Source organism: Anabas testudineus, chromosome 16 (assembly GCF_900324465.2).
Source record: "Anabas testudineus chromosome 16, fAnaTes1.2, whole genome shotgun sequence".
NCBI classification, from domain to species: Eukaryota; Metazoa; Chordata; class Actinopteri; order Anabantiformes; family Anabantidae; genus Anabas; species Anabas testudineus.
In genome coordinates, this window is record NC_046625.1 from 10,920,167 (window position 1) to 10,937,553 (window position 17,387).

Consider the following 17,387-nt stretch of genomic DNA (forward strand, 5'->3'; position numbering starts at 1 on the left):
GGGCATTGTGATTTCCCCAGTCAAGACCCTGAGTGATCAGGATAAGCCCATCCATGCTGCTTTAGTGCTGTCAGTCAGCCACTATTGTGGTCATGTGAACAGCCATTTTCATCACAATTGACCTCGGTTTTGGCAGTACGGTTCTGCAGGGCCCTCCTTTCTCTATTCTTCAGTGCCCTCCCCTTCGTCCCCTTCACCCTCCATCAATGACTTTTTTCTTTTTCCTCTGTACGGTCTTTCATGTTGTGCGCTCTCGCTGTCTTTTCATTTCTCTTCAGCAGCAACGCAGGCCAACAAATATGGCAGGTGCAGAGTTAAACTGGTCGTTTTGCCTGATGCTCTCCATTCTCTACAGCCCTGTCTGCTCTAAGACAAGTCTCAATGAGACTTTGATTATCTGAACTGATACTGTAGAAAATACATACACTGTTCACCTCAAGAGGGAAAAACGCTCAGCATGTGGGGAGAGAGGGACAATTTACAACACACACAGCATGTTGGTGAATGAGTGTCATCCTTCTGTATTTTATTCAATCGCGCTTTAGCAAACATCGGAGTGTATAGTGTGTTTTTCTATGTAGCTGTGTGTGAAGGAGTGTGTGTGTATATTATTGCTCCGCTTTATTTGATCAGGGGTGGAAGAAAATAACAATGTACTCCCTTGAGGAACCTGTGGGAGGTAATGACAGAGACTGGTCCAGTGAAACACGCTTTCCATGCATGTGTGTGTGCGAATTTGTGAAAGACTGTGTGTGTGTGTGTGTGTGTGTGTGTGTGTGTGTGTGTGTGGATACACACAAGTAAAAAGTAAGGGGTATGCATATGTATGGGTCTAATACATGTGGGTAATGTGTGTGGGTGGTATGCTTGTAGGCTGTGGGGCATTCGTAAGCCTTCTTTTTCACATTCCTTCTGCACACCCCCCCCCAAAACTAACCCACACACACATGCGCACAGACACACACACCACTGACATATACAGACATACTAGGATGGGAGGAGAGTTTGCCCGCCTGCAAAGAACTCTGCTCCATCAACACAACACATCCTATTTCGCAACATCTCCTCCCACATCTCCTCTCCCCCTCCACCATCTTTATTTCTCTCTCTCCCGGGAAGTGACACAGAATTCTTTTTAACTGCAGTACATTCATTACAACAACCCTGCAACCCCCACCTCCTCCATACACCCCCTCCACTGTCTTTTCCCCCACCCATCTCTATCCTCTACTCTCTTTCTCCCTCCCTAAATGAAGTGAAATAAAGACAGTGCACATAGCCACCTCCAGCAGCCATCCTGCACCTTCATTAAAAACATGATAGTCAAACAGGAGAGAGAGGTTGGCTGAGTGAGGTAGTAAACACTCATTCATATGCGGTCTTACTACAGCAGTGCTAGCACATTCCTGAGCCTCAAAGCGTAGGAGCACAGAGCAGAGCCTACAGACAGCGTGGGTGTTAGCACTGAGGCCAGCCAGCATCACTAGCTCTCAGCCATCCTCGTTCTCCATCCCCTTCCATTGACAGCCACTGGGTCTGTTCACAAAGACACAGCTGATCATGTAAATGCATAAGCATGTAATAAGAAAATCTCACTAAATCTCACAAAGGTCAAAACACACATACGCACACAAACGCACACACACTCAAGACTTTCCAAATGTTGAATGACAATGTGAGTCTGAAATTAGTACGTTAAAGGAGGTTTCGCAAATCTGAAAAGCATCCCATTTTTGCAGAGCTGTGATGAAGCATGTGGCTTTTTCAGGCGTTTAATTTACTGCATAATGTTAAAAACAAATTCTCTACCATTTGTTTATTTATATTCTAGCTGATTTTGTAAAAAAAAAAAATGATTGCAGTCTGTAACAATTACTACAAGGATTCGGCAAAAAGCAGATGATCAAACAATCCTACTACGCCGAATTCTTTAAATTATTAACTGTGCTCGGACTTCAGAATATGATGAGGGTCAGACCACCAAAATGTTGATTAGAAAAGTAGTACAATCGAATGTGTGCAGGGCGATTTGCTTCTTTCAACAGAACTCCAAAAAATGTACCATCATCATCATCAGCCACATTGACATTGACAAAATAAACTGCATTTTAAAGCCGCAAATCATTCTGATTATCAGTAAATCTCTCTTTTCATTTATGTGCACCTACAACAATTTCCCAGAACCCAGAGTGCTACCTTAATTTAGTCTATCAAGCCTTCCACTATCAAAAAATGTTCAATTTTAAGTAATGTAATACATAAAAATCATTAAATATTCATATCTGGGAAGTCTTTGTGTTAAAACTTGGCTCAATAAAAAAACTTAAACAATACCGGACCATTGCATTATAATATTTAAAGGTTTTTCAACTGACTTTTCAATAAAACCTACTAACTGTTTCATCCTGTTACTACTGTTGTTATTGTATCACTCTACTACATACAATACACCATGACAGGAGATTGAAGCCATATCACTTATACAGAGTAGCGCTTAAAATTACTCATATTTTGTTTTCTATTCATCTATAGATTTTTTTCTATTGATTTTTTAATGAAAAAAAGCTTTTTTAACTTTCTCCAGTCTGGTACAACATGTTAAAAAAAGTTGTTTTCTAAAAATCTATCACTTTTTTTCTTTAAACAATTAACTGCTTCTGGAAATAGTTGTGGATTGATTTTCTGTAGATTTACTAATCAAGTAACGATCTTGGTGCTAAATCACAATACACACACACACACACACGTAGAAGCTGCAGCATATACTGTACTGGCATTCAGCACAACAACACAACCTTCCCAAAATGTGATGCCAAGACAAAGAATCCCTAATATAGAGGCGGCAAAAAAAAAAAAATCACTCCGAAAATACACACAGATAAACACAAAAGCACACTCAGAGCTCATTGTGTGATCTGGAGAGATTTGAGAGCAGTGTGATCAAGATGATGAGGAGGAGAAGAGGAAGTGATGCCAATAGGCCAAGGCAACAGGAGAGGCAGCAAGAGAGACAGAAAGGCAGAGGGAGGAAGGAGAGGGTGGCAGATCCATGGAGGAGAAGAGGAGGAACAGGCTGAAACATCAAGGAGTGGAGTGCAATGTCTGTAGGACGCCATCGATCCAACACAGACAGAAACAGACAGTCAGACCAGAACCAGGAGAGGCATTGTAAGACACACTGACACACAGCAGTGATGCCGACCTTACACGCAGCAAGGAGCTATTCATACATGAACATGCGCACACACTCTTCATTCACACATAAGCTGGGATTCACACATGGCTACACACACAAACGCATAAACATTTAAGGCGGCAGTGCAGAAAGTTCAGCTCTTCCGCCTTAAATGTTCAAGTTACATTTTAAACTGTAACACTTGTTTTGGCTGGTGATGTAGCCAGTGAACAAAACGGCATGTTGCACTGGAACCGATCACAACAGTATGAACAGGCTTTGCAGAATCGTGCAGCTTCAACCTGTAACACCACCTGCAATCAGTCAACAACTTAATTACTTGTGTGCATTTGTCCTTTGGGCTGCATATTTTCTTTGTTTACACCTTATTATGTTAATCCCCCTCTTTCTTTACTCATCCATAGCAGGAATAATAAAGAAAACGTAAATAAACTCACATACGTAACCCAAGAATCAGTGTGTAGCAACACATTTGACCCAAGTTTGGATTTGCCAACATTTTATTTTGCTTCCACAATACTGGTAGGTGGTCTTTAGGAACATGGCAAAATCTGAGAACAACTGGCAGCAGACTGCGACACACTGCTGTGCTCATTCTCATGCATCAGGCAATGGGCTAATATGACTGAAATCAATAGCACTTGTTTTTCTGATATTGATCCATATGACAATAATCAAATTAATCAAAATAGTTTTTCATTGCAATGTGCAACAGAAACCTTGTCCATGGTCATGTTAGACAGATATACACACACACACACAATATCTTCAGATCTGAAACAATTTGATTCGGCAGCAATTGTAATAATTGATATGCTGCTTTAACACAGCTAACATAGCCAGGTAGGAGTCTCTCAATGTGGAAAACGCACTGCAGATTCTGTTATTGTTATGTTAGCCAGACAAAACTATCACACTTTTTTGTTATCAACTCAGATTTGTAAAGGGAATTGTTTTTCCTTTTGAGCAGTCTCCCTGATTTTCAGACATTTTACTGACAAAGGCATTAAAAACTCCTTACACTAACAACACTGACGGAAGGATGCAACTTCAAAACCATTTTGGTTTCATCATACTTGATTTTTCAGCCACTGCGCTTCAGATCTGCCCATTTGTGTATGAATCATTGGTTGACTGACCTGTTTCCACTGACACATCAGACCAGTTGAATGTCAGTTTTACTGACTAGTTGCTTTTGCCATCAGGAAAAGAGTGCTTGTGTAGCGCCTCCCTCCCTGGCGTGGCTGGGACTGATTAAAGCCTTCTGCTGAAACAAGGTCATAATTCACTTAGCCATTTCCCAATTTCCGCATAATTACCCTCCTGCTTCATGAACACTAACACGCGCAAACCCTCACACAGCCTCACACATTCACACCAATGCTCTGACAAAAACACATTTCCTCTCTGATTTGTGTCATTACTGAGAGGAAAGTGGTTAAAAGGTTTCAGAGTTGGCCTCTTAGTGACAGCTTAAATGGATAAAACCTCAATTAAAGACTCTGCCTCTCTGCCGCGCTCTCTCTGTGGATGGAATAAGCATAATTCTGTGTCCTCTGCAGTTTGTTGAAGAGAGGTCCCTGCCTTGCCTTTTTTATCCCCTTCGGGCTGCTAAACCAAACCTTCACAATCCACACTTTCTCATCTCTAACAATACATGTTTGGCTGCTCTCCATTTCTTGCATGCTCCCAATTCAGAACCGAAGTTGTTTACGTCTTGATAAAGCGATATTATAATATTCAAAGCTCGACAATGAGCATAATTTCTGTCCTGTGAGCAGTGACAATAGACACGTTTCCTGTCATTGCAACAGCTCTCCTCCCTGCTGCTCCTCTGTCCCGGCCAGCGACAGTTGATTCCTGCTATGTGTGTGTGTGTGTGTGTGGCTTTGATAAAAACAGTTGTGTTTTCACAGGTGACTGTATTCTTTTTATGTGAAGGATTTCTAATTGTCACGTCGGTAGAGTTTATTAACGCTGGATCACTCTGTTCTGTTGTGATCAAGCTCAGCATATGGCCTCAGACTGCTGCTACGTTGCTATCATTAGCCACGTCACAAACACACCATATGAGCATCTGGTGTGTGCACGCGTGTGTATGTGTGTGTGTGTGTGTGTGTGTGCACAAGCTGACAGTCTACATTATTAGAAACCCCCCAAAGCCCCAACAGCACTGGCGGGGAATAGAGTAGACATCACATCGAGAATATTCTCACACACACACAGATACATACAAGTACTATGAAACAGCTTGTAAACATCACAGCCTTGTTATTAGCACCTGATTACACCGCTGGAGCTTAGGCATCAGCTTAGAGAATAACGTTAATATCAACAACATCGAGTGTGTACATCTGCCTGTGTATATCTGGGAGTGTTTCTGTGTACAGCCTCCAGCCCATCACTGTGGGATTTGTTCTCTGTGGACAATTTGTTCAAATTTAACACATGGGTGGGGAAGATAAATTCTCATTTTGCCCCGCATTTTTGCCTAAAATCTCAGAGATAACGAGGGAAGACGGTCATTCGGTAATTTGGCTGTCAAGGAAAAAGGCAATTCATCTGCCTCAGATGGCACCATTTTAACTTAAAATAGCGTACACACTGCCTGAGTATGACACAGCTCCTCTTGGTATTGTAACATTAGAATTTATCATCAGAAGTCAACTAAGACCGCAGTTATCCAAACAAACTGTTCTGAAAAGATCTGTTTAGTGAAAGCACAATGAGCTCTACATTTTCTTTGTATGCGCTTACCCTGCTAACGCAGACACTGTCCCCAGATCACCTCCAGGATGTGCAGAACAATGTACACAGACCAACAAACAACTTGAAATCACTAAATGGAGAAACCAATATTGATGTTTGACTTTGTGTGAACTCCTGTGTGTCTTTGTGCAATAAAAAGCCAATAAACTACTACGGAAAAAGGATCTCTTTTCACAAGCCGCTGTTAGAAATGCTGGTAAAATCTCACAAAGGTAAGGGAGGTATATTCCTTAATGAACAGTCAGCCATTCTGCTCACCCACTTCACCGTCAGTGGGCGAGTGGCAGGAAAACACAGCAGACATGTGGCATGAAACGGAAGGACAATGCCTCACAAACCTCAGCCTAGAGGTGGAGGAAAAACAACTAAATAATATACAACGAGACGTTTATGTGTGTACGTTTTAATAGACAACTTTAAGAAAATATGGAATGGAGTGACTGGGAGGGTCTGTCTGTGGGCTCTTACTGGTGCGAGTTGTTGCTCAGATGTTGATCCCAGTTTTGGCTACAATGCTCCTATCGTCTGGGGCAGTGATGGGAAATGGGAGGAAACAAAAAAACAAAAGCACCACGACTGTTTCACACCTGTGTTCACCTGGCCAGGACGCAGGTGCCACAGACAGTTTGCTGGTTTTGGAAGGTTACAATAAGAGGGCACCACAGGCCCGTCTTGTCCAAACACCTGAGAGCAGCTTTTAGTCAAATTCAGACTGTCAAGACAGGACTTCAGAGAGAGACAGTATACAGTGGACAGTTAACACAAAGCAGACACAACGCAATCACTCACACTCTCAGTGCCACCTTTGGGTAATAAGGGACATAAGGAGCTGGAAGCAAAATGAACTCCACACAAGAACCGAAACTGGACTCATATTTATCGAGCATCTCTCACTTGGAAATCTGACCCAAAAATCTTAGAGTGACACATATTTGGCCAGTTTTTAGACATAAGTATAAATCATTTTTTCTCATTTATTTATTTATTTTATTTTTTACTGGAAAACGTCTATCTGCTCGAAGATTTAGTTGCGCTGCAGAGCTGCTCTAAGCTGTTAGGAGTTCCCAGCAGGTGGCAAATGATATGATAAACATGCCTGCACTCAGATGCATAAATAAATAAATGAAATTAATTATTGCAGAATAGTCGATTTAAAACAACAAATGTCATTCTCAAAAATATTCAAAGATACTCTGATTTTGATATTTTTAATTTATTACGACTGGTTTTATCCTCAATATAATGCCCCCCCCACACACACACAGCATGCACGAGCAACAAAGGAATACAGCAATTACATGAGACATAACAACCGTCTTTCAAAGCTCTAATACGACACAATTGCCGCCATTAGATGTCATGAAAGAAAGATTTTGTGTAAATGTGCTACTTTTGAGGTTTGTCAGTGTCATAAATCACATGAATAACAGGTCCAAGCATTGATAAGTTCACATTCCAAGGAAACCCATATCGCCTTATCAACAGAGACTGGTTCTGCATCAATTATCCTTGATGTTTTGGCCAAATGACACACAGACGTGCACAGATCAAAAGAACCGTCTGACGGCAGCAACAAAACATCACCTACATTAATGTTTTAAGCAAGGCACAGTCACATTTGTAGAGCTGCATCCTTATATAAATTATTGAGTTATTTGTATGTGTTATTTATCAGTCCAGAAAAACGTGTTTTAGCATTACTCGTGCATAAGTAGGTCATCAAACCCATACAAAAAGATCCATCCAAGCACATCTGCTCCCACTGAAAGATTTTTTTTTTTGTGCTTTTGTATTTATTATTTCTTCTTGTTAAAGTTAGTGTGAAATTGCTGATGAAATTGAGCGTTAACTGAAAAGGCTGCCAGAACACAGCATTCATGTGCAGTTCTGCAGCCCACCATGCTACACCTCCACCTCCCTTGAGGTTGACAACAAAAATAAACTCTCAACCTGGGAAACACTAGCAGTGACGCTACTTTCTGTATATTTTTTCCATCTGGACATTGTTTTAGTACACATCAAAATTCCAATGATCAACTAATTTCCATTCATTTCACCTTATTATTGTGATTGTTATAAAATTGTTAAGATGATTTTACTTGCTCAATTTGTGTAGGAAGTTTCATTTTAAAACAACTTAACCCTCAACTGTGATCTTTTTTATTCAAGTCAATGAGACTTCTAGCAAAGACTCTGAAAAGCTTGAAAGATACAGCTTGCAAAGCAGCTGTGCTAAGCACTGAGCCATCAGCATGGAATCAGTCACTTAAATCAATACCAATCCTGGGCCAGACATTTATTCCTTTCCTTTATGTCAGGCATGATCAGAATTAACAGACTCAGTGTGACTTTCATCTAAGCTTGGTGTTAGTAGAAAAACATCCCTAAAATCCCTGCGACTTGAAACCGGACCATTACACTGACCAGTTAGTGTTTGGCTCAAGAGCGAGCCAGCACAACCACTGAACATCAATACTGCATTTTCATAGCCATGCTTCCGATTAGTCGATCACGGAAGCGAGGCAGCGTTTGAGGAAATGAAAAAGAGTCAATGGAAAGATGCAGAAAAACAGGGTGGGCTCGATATTTCAGTCTTGTCCTTTTCTCAAGATCAATGGGAGTGTTTTATGTGTGTGTGTAAATTTGTGGCATCTGCAAGGAGGCGTGTTAAGAGAGAGCCACATAAGAGGTGGCTTTGGTCAAAATCTAAAAGTGCGTGGGAGAAGAGGGGAAAAAGTGGCGAGAGAAAAAGAAAGAAAAGCAGACCTCAAAGCAAGGCAACATATTTTCTAGCACTAGAAAGATTTAGTCCAAGTTAATTTGACAGAGAAAGAGTCTCGCAACATGTACATTAAACCACACAGCTCCCAAAATACCACCACCCCAAGAGTGCTCTCCCATCAGGCAACTTGAGTATGAGAGGAGAACAGAGTGGCTCCTGAAATCTAGCTCATCCCCAAAGAGAAAAAAGATAGAGGACAAGAAAGTAATTTCAATCTTTTACACCGTTCTTATTGCTCGGCTCAGCTACCCGACAATACCTGTTCAATCAAAAAAAAAATGCATTTACTCCTACACAGAGAGAGAGAGAGAAAGACAAAACTACTGGATCTTATTATGCAAACTGTAGTCATCCATCACACGGGTGTTCCCTATTGCTTTTAATTAATGACGTCTCTTTGCAAGTGTCTGCACACCATGCACACACACATCCACACGTCACTACTCCAACCAGAATCCCTTCACCTGTGCACTATGTGGCCTTATTCGTTACTAATGAACAGTCTGATCGCTGTGTCCATATAAGAGCTATACTGATCGCTGAACCTGTGTGTGAGGGTTGTTTGTGTGTGTGTGCAAGCTCGAAAACACACATATAGCAGCAGCATCTATGATGGATGAATTGTACACACATGTACACACACGGTAGTGCCACACTAAGAGTCCTTTGTCCTTTTGGAGATATTCATACATGTAAATGTTGTTGTCCTGAATGGAGCTGGGAGACAGATCGGTTTGTGTTTCTGCCAAAGTGTTGGTTCATTGGCCTGTTTACTTCCACTTGTCTATGTTCACCTCTCCTCCAGGCTAAACTAGGCTTGTGTTGAGGTGCCTAATGTGAGAAAGCAGTGTGTGGATGAGGGCACTGGCCAAGCATGATTAGCATTATTATGATGATCCTCCTCCCCCTGCTCTATTACGGCGCAACACAAAATCTGTATTCTTCCCGAACTCCCCCCTACTCCAATGAACAGTCCCGTAGTATTCTTCCCTCACTGTCTTTCTCCTCTCCATCATATTCTTGCATTATTTCTCTCCTGCCCTGTGTGATGGCTTTGTGCACTCTGATGAGACAGATGAATATTAAACAAGTTCCATCCTCTGCATTGATTACCACACACGTGCATTTATATGAATAGCTGCAATAGCTGGCTCCATTTAGGTGGCAAGCATTGAGGTGAGAAGTGTCATGGACAAACACACACAAACAAATAGACACACACAAACCTACTGTCAAGAGAAGCTTATGCGTTTGTTTATCTGAAGCCTAATCGCCTCCGAAATATACAACTGATAAATTAAGAGATATCACCAGATATCCATTATGCAAATCAGCTGGCTGCTGCATTATTAGATTACACACATACACATGTATATGGATGCAGATGCTCATGCGCACGCACACTCACAATCACAGCGGAGGTTAATTGCCAGGTGGTGGAAGATAATGTGTGATTTAACGGGCTGATGGATCTGTTTTTGTTTCGGTCACCCATCAATGAACAGAGACATCTGTAACAGGGCAAACAAACACATAGACTGGGTTTCTCACACACACACACACACACACACACACACACACACACACACACACACAGGGAAAAAAAGAAAACACACGCCATTATACACACATTCATGCCCAGGGATATCAGTGACAAGTGACTGATAGGCAGTGGCAACAGCCTCTGTGCAAAGACACAAACGCGGGAAATGATCCATCTTCACAAAGTTAAATAAAAAAAAGCACACATCGGGGACGTGTATGCTTGGGCGTTCTCGCATAATTAGAAAAATACAAGCGCACGCTACCACGTGCACATGTATAGATGCTAGCATGTGTGCATGCAAAACGTGTGCATTAACGTGGGTGTGAAGAAGTTTTAATCCTTGGTAATAGTCTCCAGCCTGTCTCATGTGGTTGACAAGTGGCTCAGGGTCAGAAGCTGGTTGAGAAACTGTAGGGTCCCGAGGCTTTACAATGTGTTTACCACTCAAACTGACAGCTATACTACAGCTTATTATTGGCCTTCTAAACCTCCACTGCACTACGAGTTAGAGCAACTCCAGAGAGGCCGATCGCCAACGGCTAGAGACGCGCCAGCCAACCCTACAAGTGTTGAACGTTGTGGTGTTGAGTGCAGAGATTAAAATAAATGCTGGCAATAGGATCTATGCTGCTGAAAAAAATGGCTCAGAAGTGTATCAAAGAGCAGATTAGACAGGTTATCCTGCAGTTTATCTGTCTTTTGTATGCCACTGTCCACAGCCCCTTTGTCTCCTAATTCACTAAGCAGGCTGATTTGAAAAGGCTATCCCCACTCACTGCTCATACACTGTCACTATGTATGAGTGCAGTGAGAAAGAGAGCGCGAGCAAGAGATGTGAAGATCAGGGATGAGGCAGGTCCATTGAGATGCACTGTTCTTTAATTAACCACAGTCTTTTATAATAGACATAATACACACACCGAGACTCACACTGCAGGGGCTAAGAATATTCTGCCGCTGGGGTGAAAACTGTTTTTGCAGTGAACGTGTGCAGAGAGAGAAAGAGAGAGAGAGAGAGAGAGAGAGAGAGAGAGAGAGAGAGAGAGAGAGAGACTGCAGGGCTCTGCAGTACTCAGGTACTGGACAGCCAGGTTAAAGGTTAGGCTGCTCCAGACTGCTTTACTCCCACCTCTGCTTTGTCTGAAACACCAACTACAGCTCATTAAGAGTAAAAACTCTGAATATACAGTAATATTAGTCTCTTCTAAGGGTAAAATTTGTTTGTTACGTCGCGTTGAACGTACAAAGTGCACGATTTGCCCGTTTCCTTCTTATTTTGGTGGGTTTTTTACCCACATTTCATCTAAATCGCCATCTGTCTCAGATATTTAATCCAAAGGTTGCATTTCATTAGCATTAACTGAGCACTATTCACATTGAGAGCTGCAGAAAAATGTCATCTAAAATGCATTAGCAGCAACCGTGCACGCAATATTAGTTTGTCAAAAATGTGCAGAAATAATTTGCTCATATTCAGGAATACTAATATTGTTTACAGAATTGTACCACAACCAATAACCTTATGTTTTCCGCTCCTATAGCTTCACACTGTTTCTCATGTATAGTAATTCTGTTTTGGGGCATAAATTCACTTGCTTTTCATAGTTGCCGTGATTTTACGCTGTAAACTAAAATCATTGGCCTAGAGTTATTGTCGGCGAACAGGATCATTCATCCTCCTGCAAAAACAACAGCATATTTTCACAGTTTTCATATTGTTTATGTCTTTAATAAGAGCGGTCATAAAATATGAATTGCTATGTATCTGACTGCTCATCTTAGAAGCCCAGTAAATTCTGCTGAAGCGGTAATTACCACACACCGAATTGTGTTGAGGGACGCGTGGCAGCCGAAACATAGCTTACACATAGACAGAGCTCACTACAAGATGGAGAATGAAAAGGAAGGTGTGTTAGTGTGTGACATGCGCTCTTGTGCACCTCTAAAAACTTCAGTGTAGGCAGATTGTTGCATCATTTTTTTATTTTTAATCGGGAACGCAAAATACATCCAACCCTGCTGAACTGCTCACCAAAACAAAATCGCTCTAATCAGCCTAATTTTTAACGCCACATAGATGATTTACATTTAATTATTTAGCAGACGCTTTTATCCAAAGTGACTTACAAGCAAGCAAAATATCTAAGTGCCTGTGATTACTTATTATCATTATAAGTAGTTATAGCAGAGGAGACTGCACCTATGAAATGAATAAATGCGGATTTGGAAGCACAAACACAAATGGTACAACGTAAACTTAACAACGTTTCAATGTGAATTGCAGGAGGAGACAGGAGTCTACAGTGTGTTGCTGCAGACTGACACTACATTCTTGAGAATCTAGCAGCAGAGCCATGGACTCATGAGGACAGTATTGAAAAAGGCAGCGTTGAGGGGAAAAAAGGAGATAAAAAAGAGCCTTTTCACTTGAATCGAGATAGAGGCGAGGAGCGAGGGATTAGGAGGATAACAAAAAGGCCAACGGACTGAGTGTAAACAAGAAACGGGGTTAGAGAGGATAGAAGGAGAGAGCAAGTTGGAGAGGGAGCGAGGAGGAGAGATTGAATAGTGACACTGCTACAACACAATGAGGTCAGGATGAAGAAGTGCTCCTAATTGAACCAGATAGAGTAGAAGACAGAGAGAAACAGCTCTGGAAGACTGCGAGAGGAGAGCCACATGATGGAGAGGCGAGCAAGAGAACCACATGCGGTTCATGTGTGAGGACGGAGCAGAGAAACCCCCCCCCCCGTAAATGGTAACATGCACATACAGACATGATCTGAATGTGTCTGAGCAGCTGAGCAAAGGAAAAAAAAGGTGTTGAGATGATGATTTGGAGCCACCTTGACTTCACAGCAGGGGTCTGACAGAGGCTCAGGAATAGCTGTACCATACAGAGACACAGGAGAGCCTGGGATCTGAATTATTTCTTCCACTCAGAGGACAGAAAGATGAATGAGGAACGCGGCTGCCACACTGATAAAGCATTTGAGAGATGCACACACACACACACACACACACACAAGCAAAAGCTCCGAAACTGCACCGCAGCAGCCCATAGACTGCAAAACAGGATTTCTTTTAAACAGGTGGAGAATAGAGAGATCAAAAGAAATGGCACACACGCACACACACACACACACACACACACACACACACACACACACACAGTGAGAGTGTTAAGCATGAGGACTGATGGTCTTACTGTATGTTGGAGCTGTTCCAGTAGACGGAGTGCCTGTTGGCTGACACCTGGAGCAGGTTCGCCCAGGTGAGACTCGTTAGCACCCAGACACACAGCGCTACCAGAGCCATGCTCCCGACTCCTCTCTCGGCCTCCGTCCCTTCGGTCTCTCCGGCCACTCTCTCGGTCCCTTCACCCCACCAAACAACGCGACTCAAACATCCCAGCAAATGCCTAACAGACGGGAGAGGGGGGGGGAAACAAAAGCTTCATGCATGCACACAAACGGTCAAAGAGTGTAATACTGTGGTTAATAAGTGGTGTAAAACTCAAAGGCTCTATTGTGGTGTGAGGTGACTGATGCCCCCTCCTCCCCTCCCCCCCATAAACCAGGCACTGCACTCCTCCTCCCTCCCCAACAAATCCTGGGGCTTCATACAGGGGGGGGGTGTTAGTGGAAAGTCCTTATGAGCAGGTCCCCTTAATAACCGAGCTGCGCCCGCTCCTCTCTCCTCTCTCCTCACCGGGAACTGCTGCTGCTGAGTCCGCCAGAGGAGCGAGGGAGGCCGGTGCTGTGGTGCTGGGTCCAAGCGGGAGGTCGGGCCCCCCTCCGGGCATGAAACGGTCCTGTCCGCTGGGAAAAAAGTGCTGCTGATGTGAAAAAGGGGGAAATGACTGATGGGGAAATAAAAAAAAAATAAAGAAAGAAAGAAAACAAGCAAAGCCTCTTCTTTTTTTTTTTAACAGTTCTTAAATCTGCTGCTGATGCTGCAGTTTCTTTTTTTTCTCCTCCCCAAAAGGATCCGAGGGATGCAAAGCCGCAAACTAGTCAACCAGGCAGTTTCATCAGGTCTTCAAGAGCCTATCCGACAAGCATCGTTGACGGTAAGCAGCCTGGCCACCCGTCTCCCTCCCTGCTCGCTCTCCTCTCCTTCTCCTTCTCCTCTCTGTGTTTGGTAGGCAGCACTCGTTCACTTTCTAACTCCTCCCCCTGCGAGCGACAAAAGCGCATTCCTCCAATATTGTGGCCGAGTCTCTGCACATCAGGCATCACTGCGAACTCAAGTTATGTTTTTTTTTTTTTTGTCAGCTGTTCGACCTCCAGCGCCGGTGCACAGGTAGAAATCTTTGGATCCCCCCCCCCCCACACACACACACCTCTCCTCTGCCTGAGACTGAGTCTGCAGCCACCACATGCAGCCTGGTTCAGCGCCCCTCTTCCTCCTCCCCAGACACACACACACACACACACACACACACACACTCTCTCAAACACGTGCGCAATTGTGCATTTTTACACCCTGTAACTCTCTCTCTCTCACACACATGCATACATGCACTGTCCACTTTATTAGGTACACTTGCACAACTGAAGTCCTGCAGGAGTGCATTATATTAAGAAGTGTTTATAATGTTTTGGCCACACTGACACACACTTCCTCCACCTCCACCGCCCGCTGTGCTCTCACTTATTGGTTGCAAAAGTAGAATTCATGGCACAGCTGCTGTGTTGGATTACATTAAATCAGACAGGTGTACCTAATAAAGTGGCCAGCGAGTGTGTATTCTCCACACCACCTCCCTGCTTTGCTTGGATTCTCAGACGCTGTAACTCAGTCTAGTACAGCACTATTATCATGTCCAATCCTCTTACAGCTGCAGCACATTAACACTCAGGCTCATACACACACACGCACGCACATGTCATACCACTTAATCTCCATCCACCATAAAGAAAGAATGCAAGCTGTATGTGATACTGCATTAAATGGAGTTATTATGCTGATTTCATTTAGGAGTTTTAAGAAGTGGACGCTGTTTTATTTAGTAGGTTAGAGTATAAATTCAATTTCAGGACTACATTTCCTCAAAGCAATTAAGTTATACTGTATTTGCCTTCTTTCTGTGCAAGTGTGATGTGACTCATATATTTCTGAGTTGGAAACCAATGCATCAGCACTGTCTTACCCCCCACCCCCACAGCTCCACTGCCACAAACTGTGCATCTCAGGTGTATGTTCATGTGTGTGAGAAAAGAGAGGACAGAGGCCAGACAGGGACGGGGAGAAGAAAAAAAAAAGAGAGAGAGAGAGAGATAGCAGATAGAAGAAAGACTGTTACAGTTTTCTAGCTGCCTGCTGGGAATGAGTTGGTTAAGGAGAAGTCAGAATGATTTATTGGGAGAAAAAAGGAGGGAAATAAGGAGAAGGAGAGCAAGAAAGAAAGAGAGATGAGATGCCATCGGGGAATCCCTCTGTCTTCTCCGGTCCTTCCACCTCTCTCACGAGCTGTCCATTTAATCTCCTCTCTGTCTCTCGCTCCCTTCCTTCTCCTCTCCTCACCTTATTCTCCTATTTCCAATGCAAACTTTCTCCACTCTGCAATCCCTGCTTCGTGGCTCTGCTATTTTGCCTCTGTCTTTTGTTAGCTTTGTCTCTGGTGGTCTACCTGTCTCTGCCTCTGCCTCTCTCTCCATCTCTCTCCGTTACAGCAGGCATGCAACTTTTTAATGAGCACCCCTCCTTTTGCTCCTCGGTCTATTATTTCTCCTCAGTCACCCTATTTACATAAATGAGGAGGACAAAACATTAGAAACACCTCTTAATATAACACACCTCAATACTCCACCACCCACTATGACCTCAATATTAAACATGGAGTAGAATTAACACCTTTTCTGTCAGTTTTGATAAGAAATAAGAAACTATACCTTACACTACATTGTACACATGCACCTCTGAAGTGACCAGTGAGTGTTCATGCCTTGATAGAGGTACATACATGTGCTGTTTTAAAATGCTGTTCTATAGTAATCATAGAATAGATTATTTTATGATTAAGTCTCTAGTGATCTCCATGCAGATAATCGTGGGCGTGTTTAGGTTTTAAACGGTGCCATTTCCCGTTCAACGAATAGTTTGACATTTTGGCAAATACTCTTATTTGCTTTCTTGCCGAGATGAGCAGATTGATAAAACTCTCATTTCTGCACAATAAATGCAAAGGTACAGTCAGGAGACAGCTTGGTGTAGCACAAAGAGTGGTAACAGGGTGAAACAGCTAGATCTGGTGGCTCTGGGTTCCTGATTCCAGGATTTGTGTTACATTTGGACAGAGACAGACATTTACGGTGTTTATCCTTAATAATTAATAATATTAGAGTAGTATCAGTTTGTCATTTAACTCTCAGTGAGAAAACAACAAATAAGGATGTCTCCCTAAAGGAAAAGATATGCCTTTACATAGTGTTTATGTTAAATTACGTTTATTGCTGACCTTGAACCTACATCTGTCCCAACTCAAGGTTCACTTCCTAACTTCTGCTGCTGCCTCTTTAGTGAATGCAACTTCAGGTGCCATCATGTGACTTTCACTCATGTCAAATCCAGACCACTACACACATCAGGTCAACATGTTATTGTTATTATTATTATTCCTGTGGGCACCACAGACAAAATCACACTTATATCCAGTAAAGAAAATTCAGAGGCAGATGTCAAAACACCTGTGCAGATAAAACCAAAACTATGCAGTAAATAAGATTTTTTTTTTCTTATTTCGGTGAAGTGACCCTCAAACCTTCAGTATATAGAACATACAGTAGATGATTTACTGTATGCAGGCTACAAGACGTTGGGTTGTAAATATACTGTATGGCTGGATGTTAAAGAAACCAAGCTGCAAGAAAAAGTTTAGATATTCAACACCTACGAAAGCAGGTTTGTGATACTTTTTTAAAATAAAAAAGAGTTTCAGTTTCACTCTTTTCCATTTGGTTTATTTTAAACAGATGCTGACATGTTGTGTTTCAGCAAACTCCCCTGTCAATTCCAATCATTCACGTTAGATTTTCCAGGCGTGGGCTGCAGTGCTATTGGATTACTTTTGTATTGGGGTTATTATGAGA

The 17,387-nt window shown here is 42.5% G+C and overlaps 1 protein-coding gene across 1 annotated transcript in view; it reads right to left on the minus strand.

Moving 5' to 3' along the window:
- efna3b (ephrin-A3b) overlaps positions 1-14,395 on the minus strand; it is a 51,775-nt gene extending 37,380 nt beyond the window's left edge. The window contains exons 1-2 of the mRNA XM_026370058.1: positions 14,005-14,395; positions 13,502-13,714 (exon numbers count right to left, since the gene is read on the minus strand). Coding sequence (XP_026225843.1) covers positions 13,502-13,611 — 110 coding nt within the window. The 5' untranslated portion in view covers positions 13,612-13,714; positions 14,005-14,395. The remainder of the gene's footprint in view (positions 1-13,501; positions 13,715-14,004) is intronic.
- Between the last annotated feature and the right edge of the window lie 2,992 nt (positions 14,396-17,387).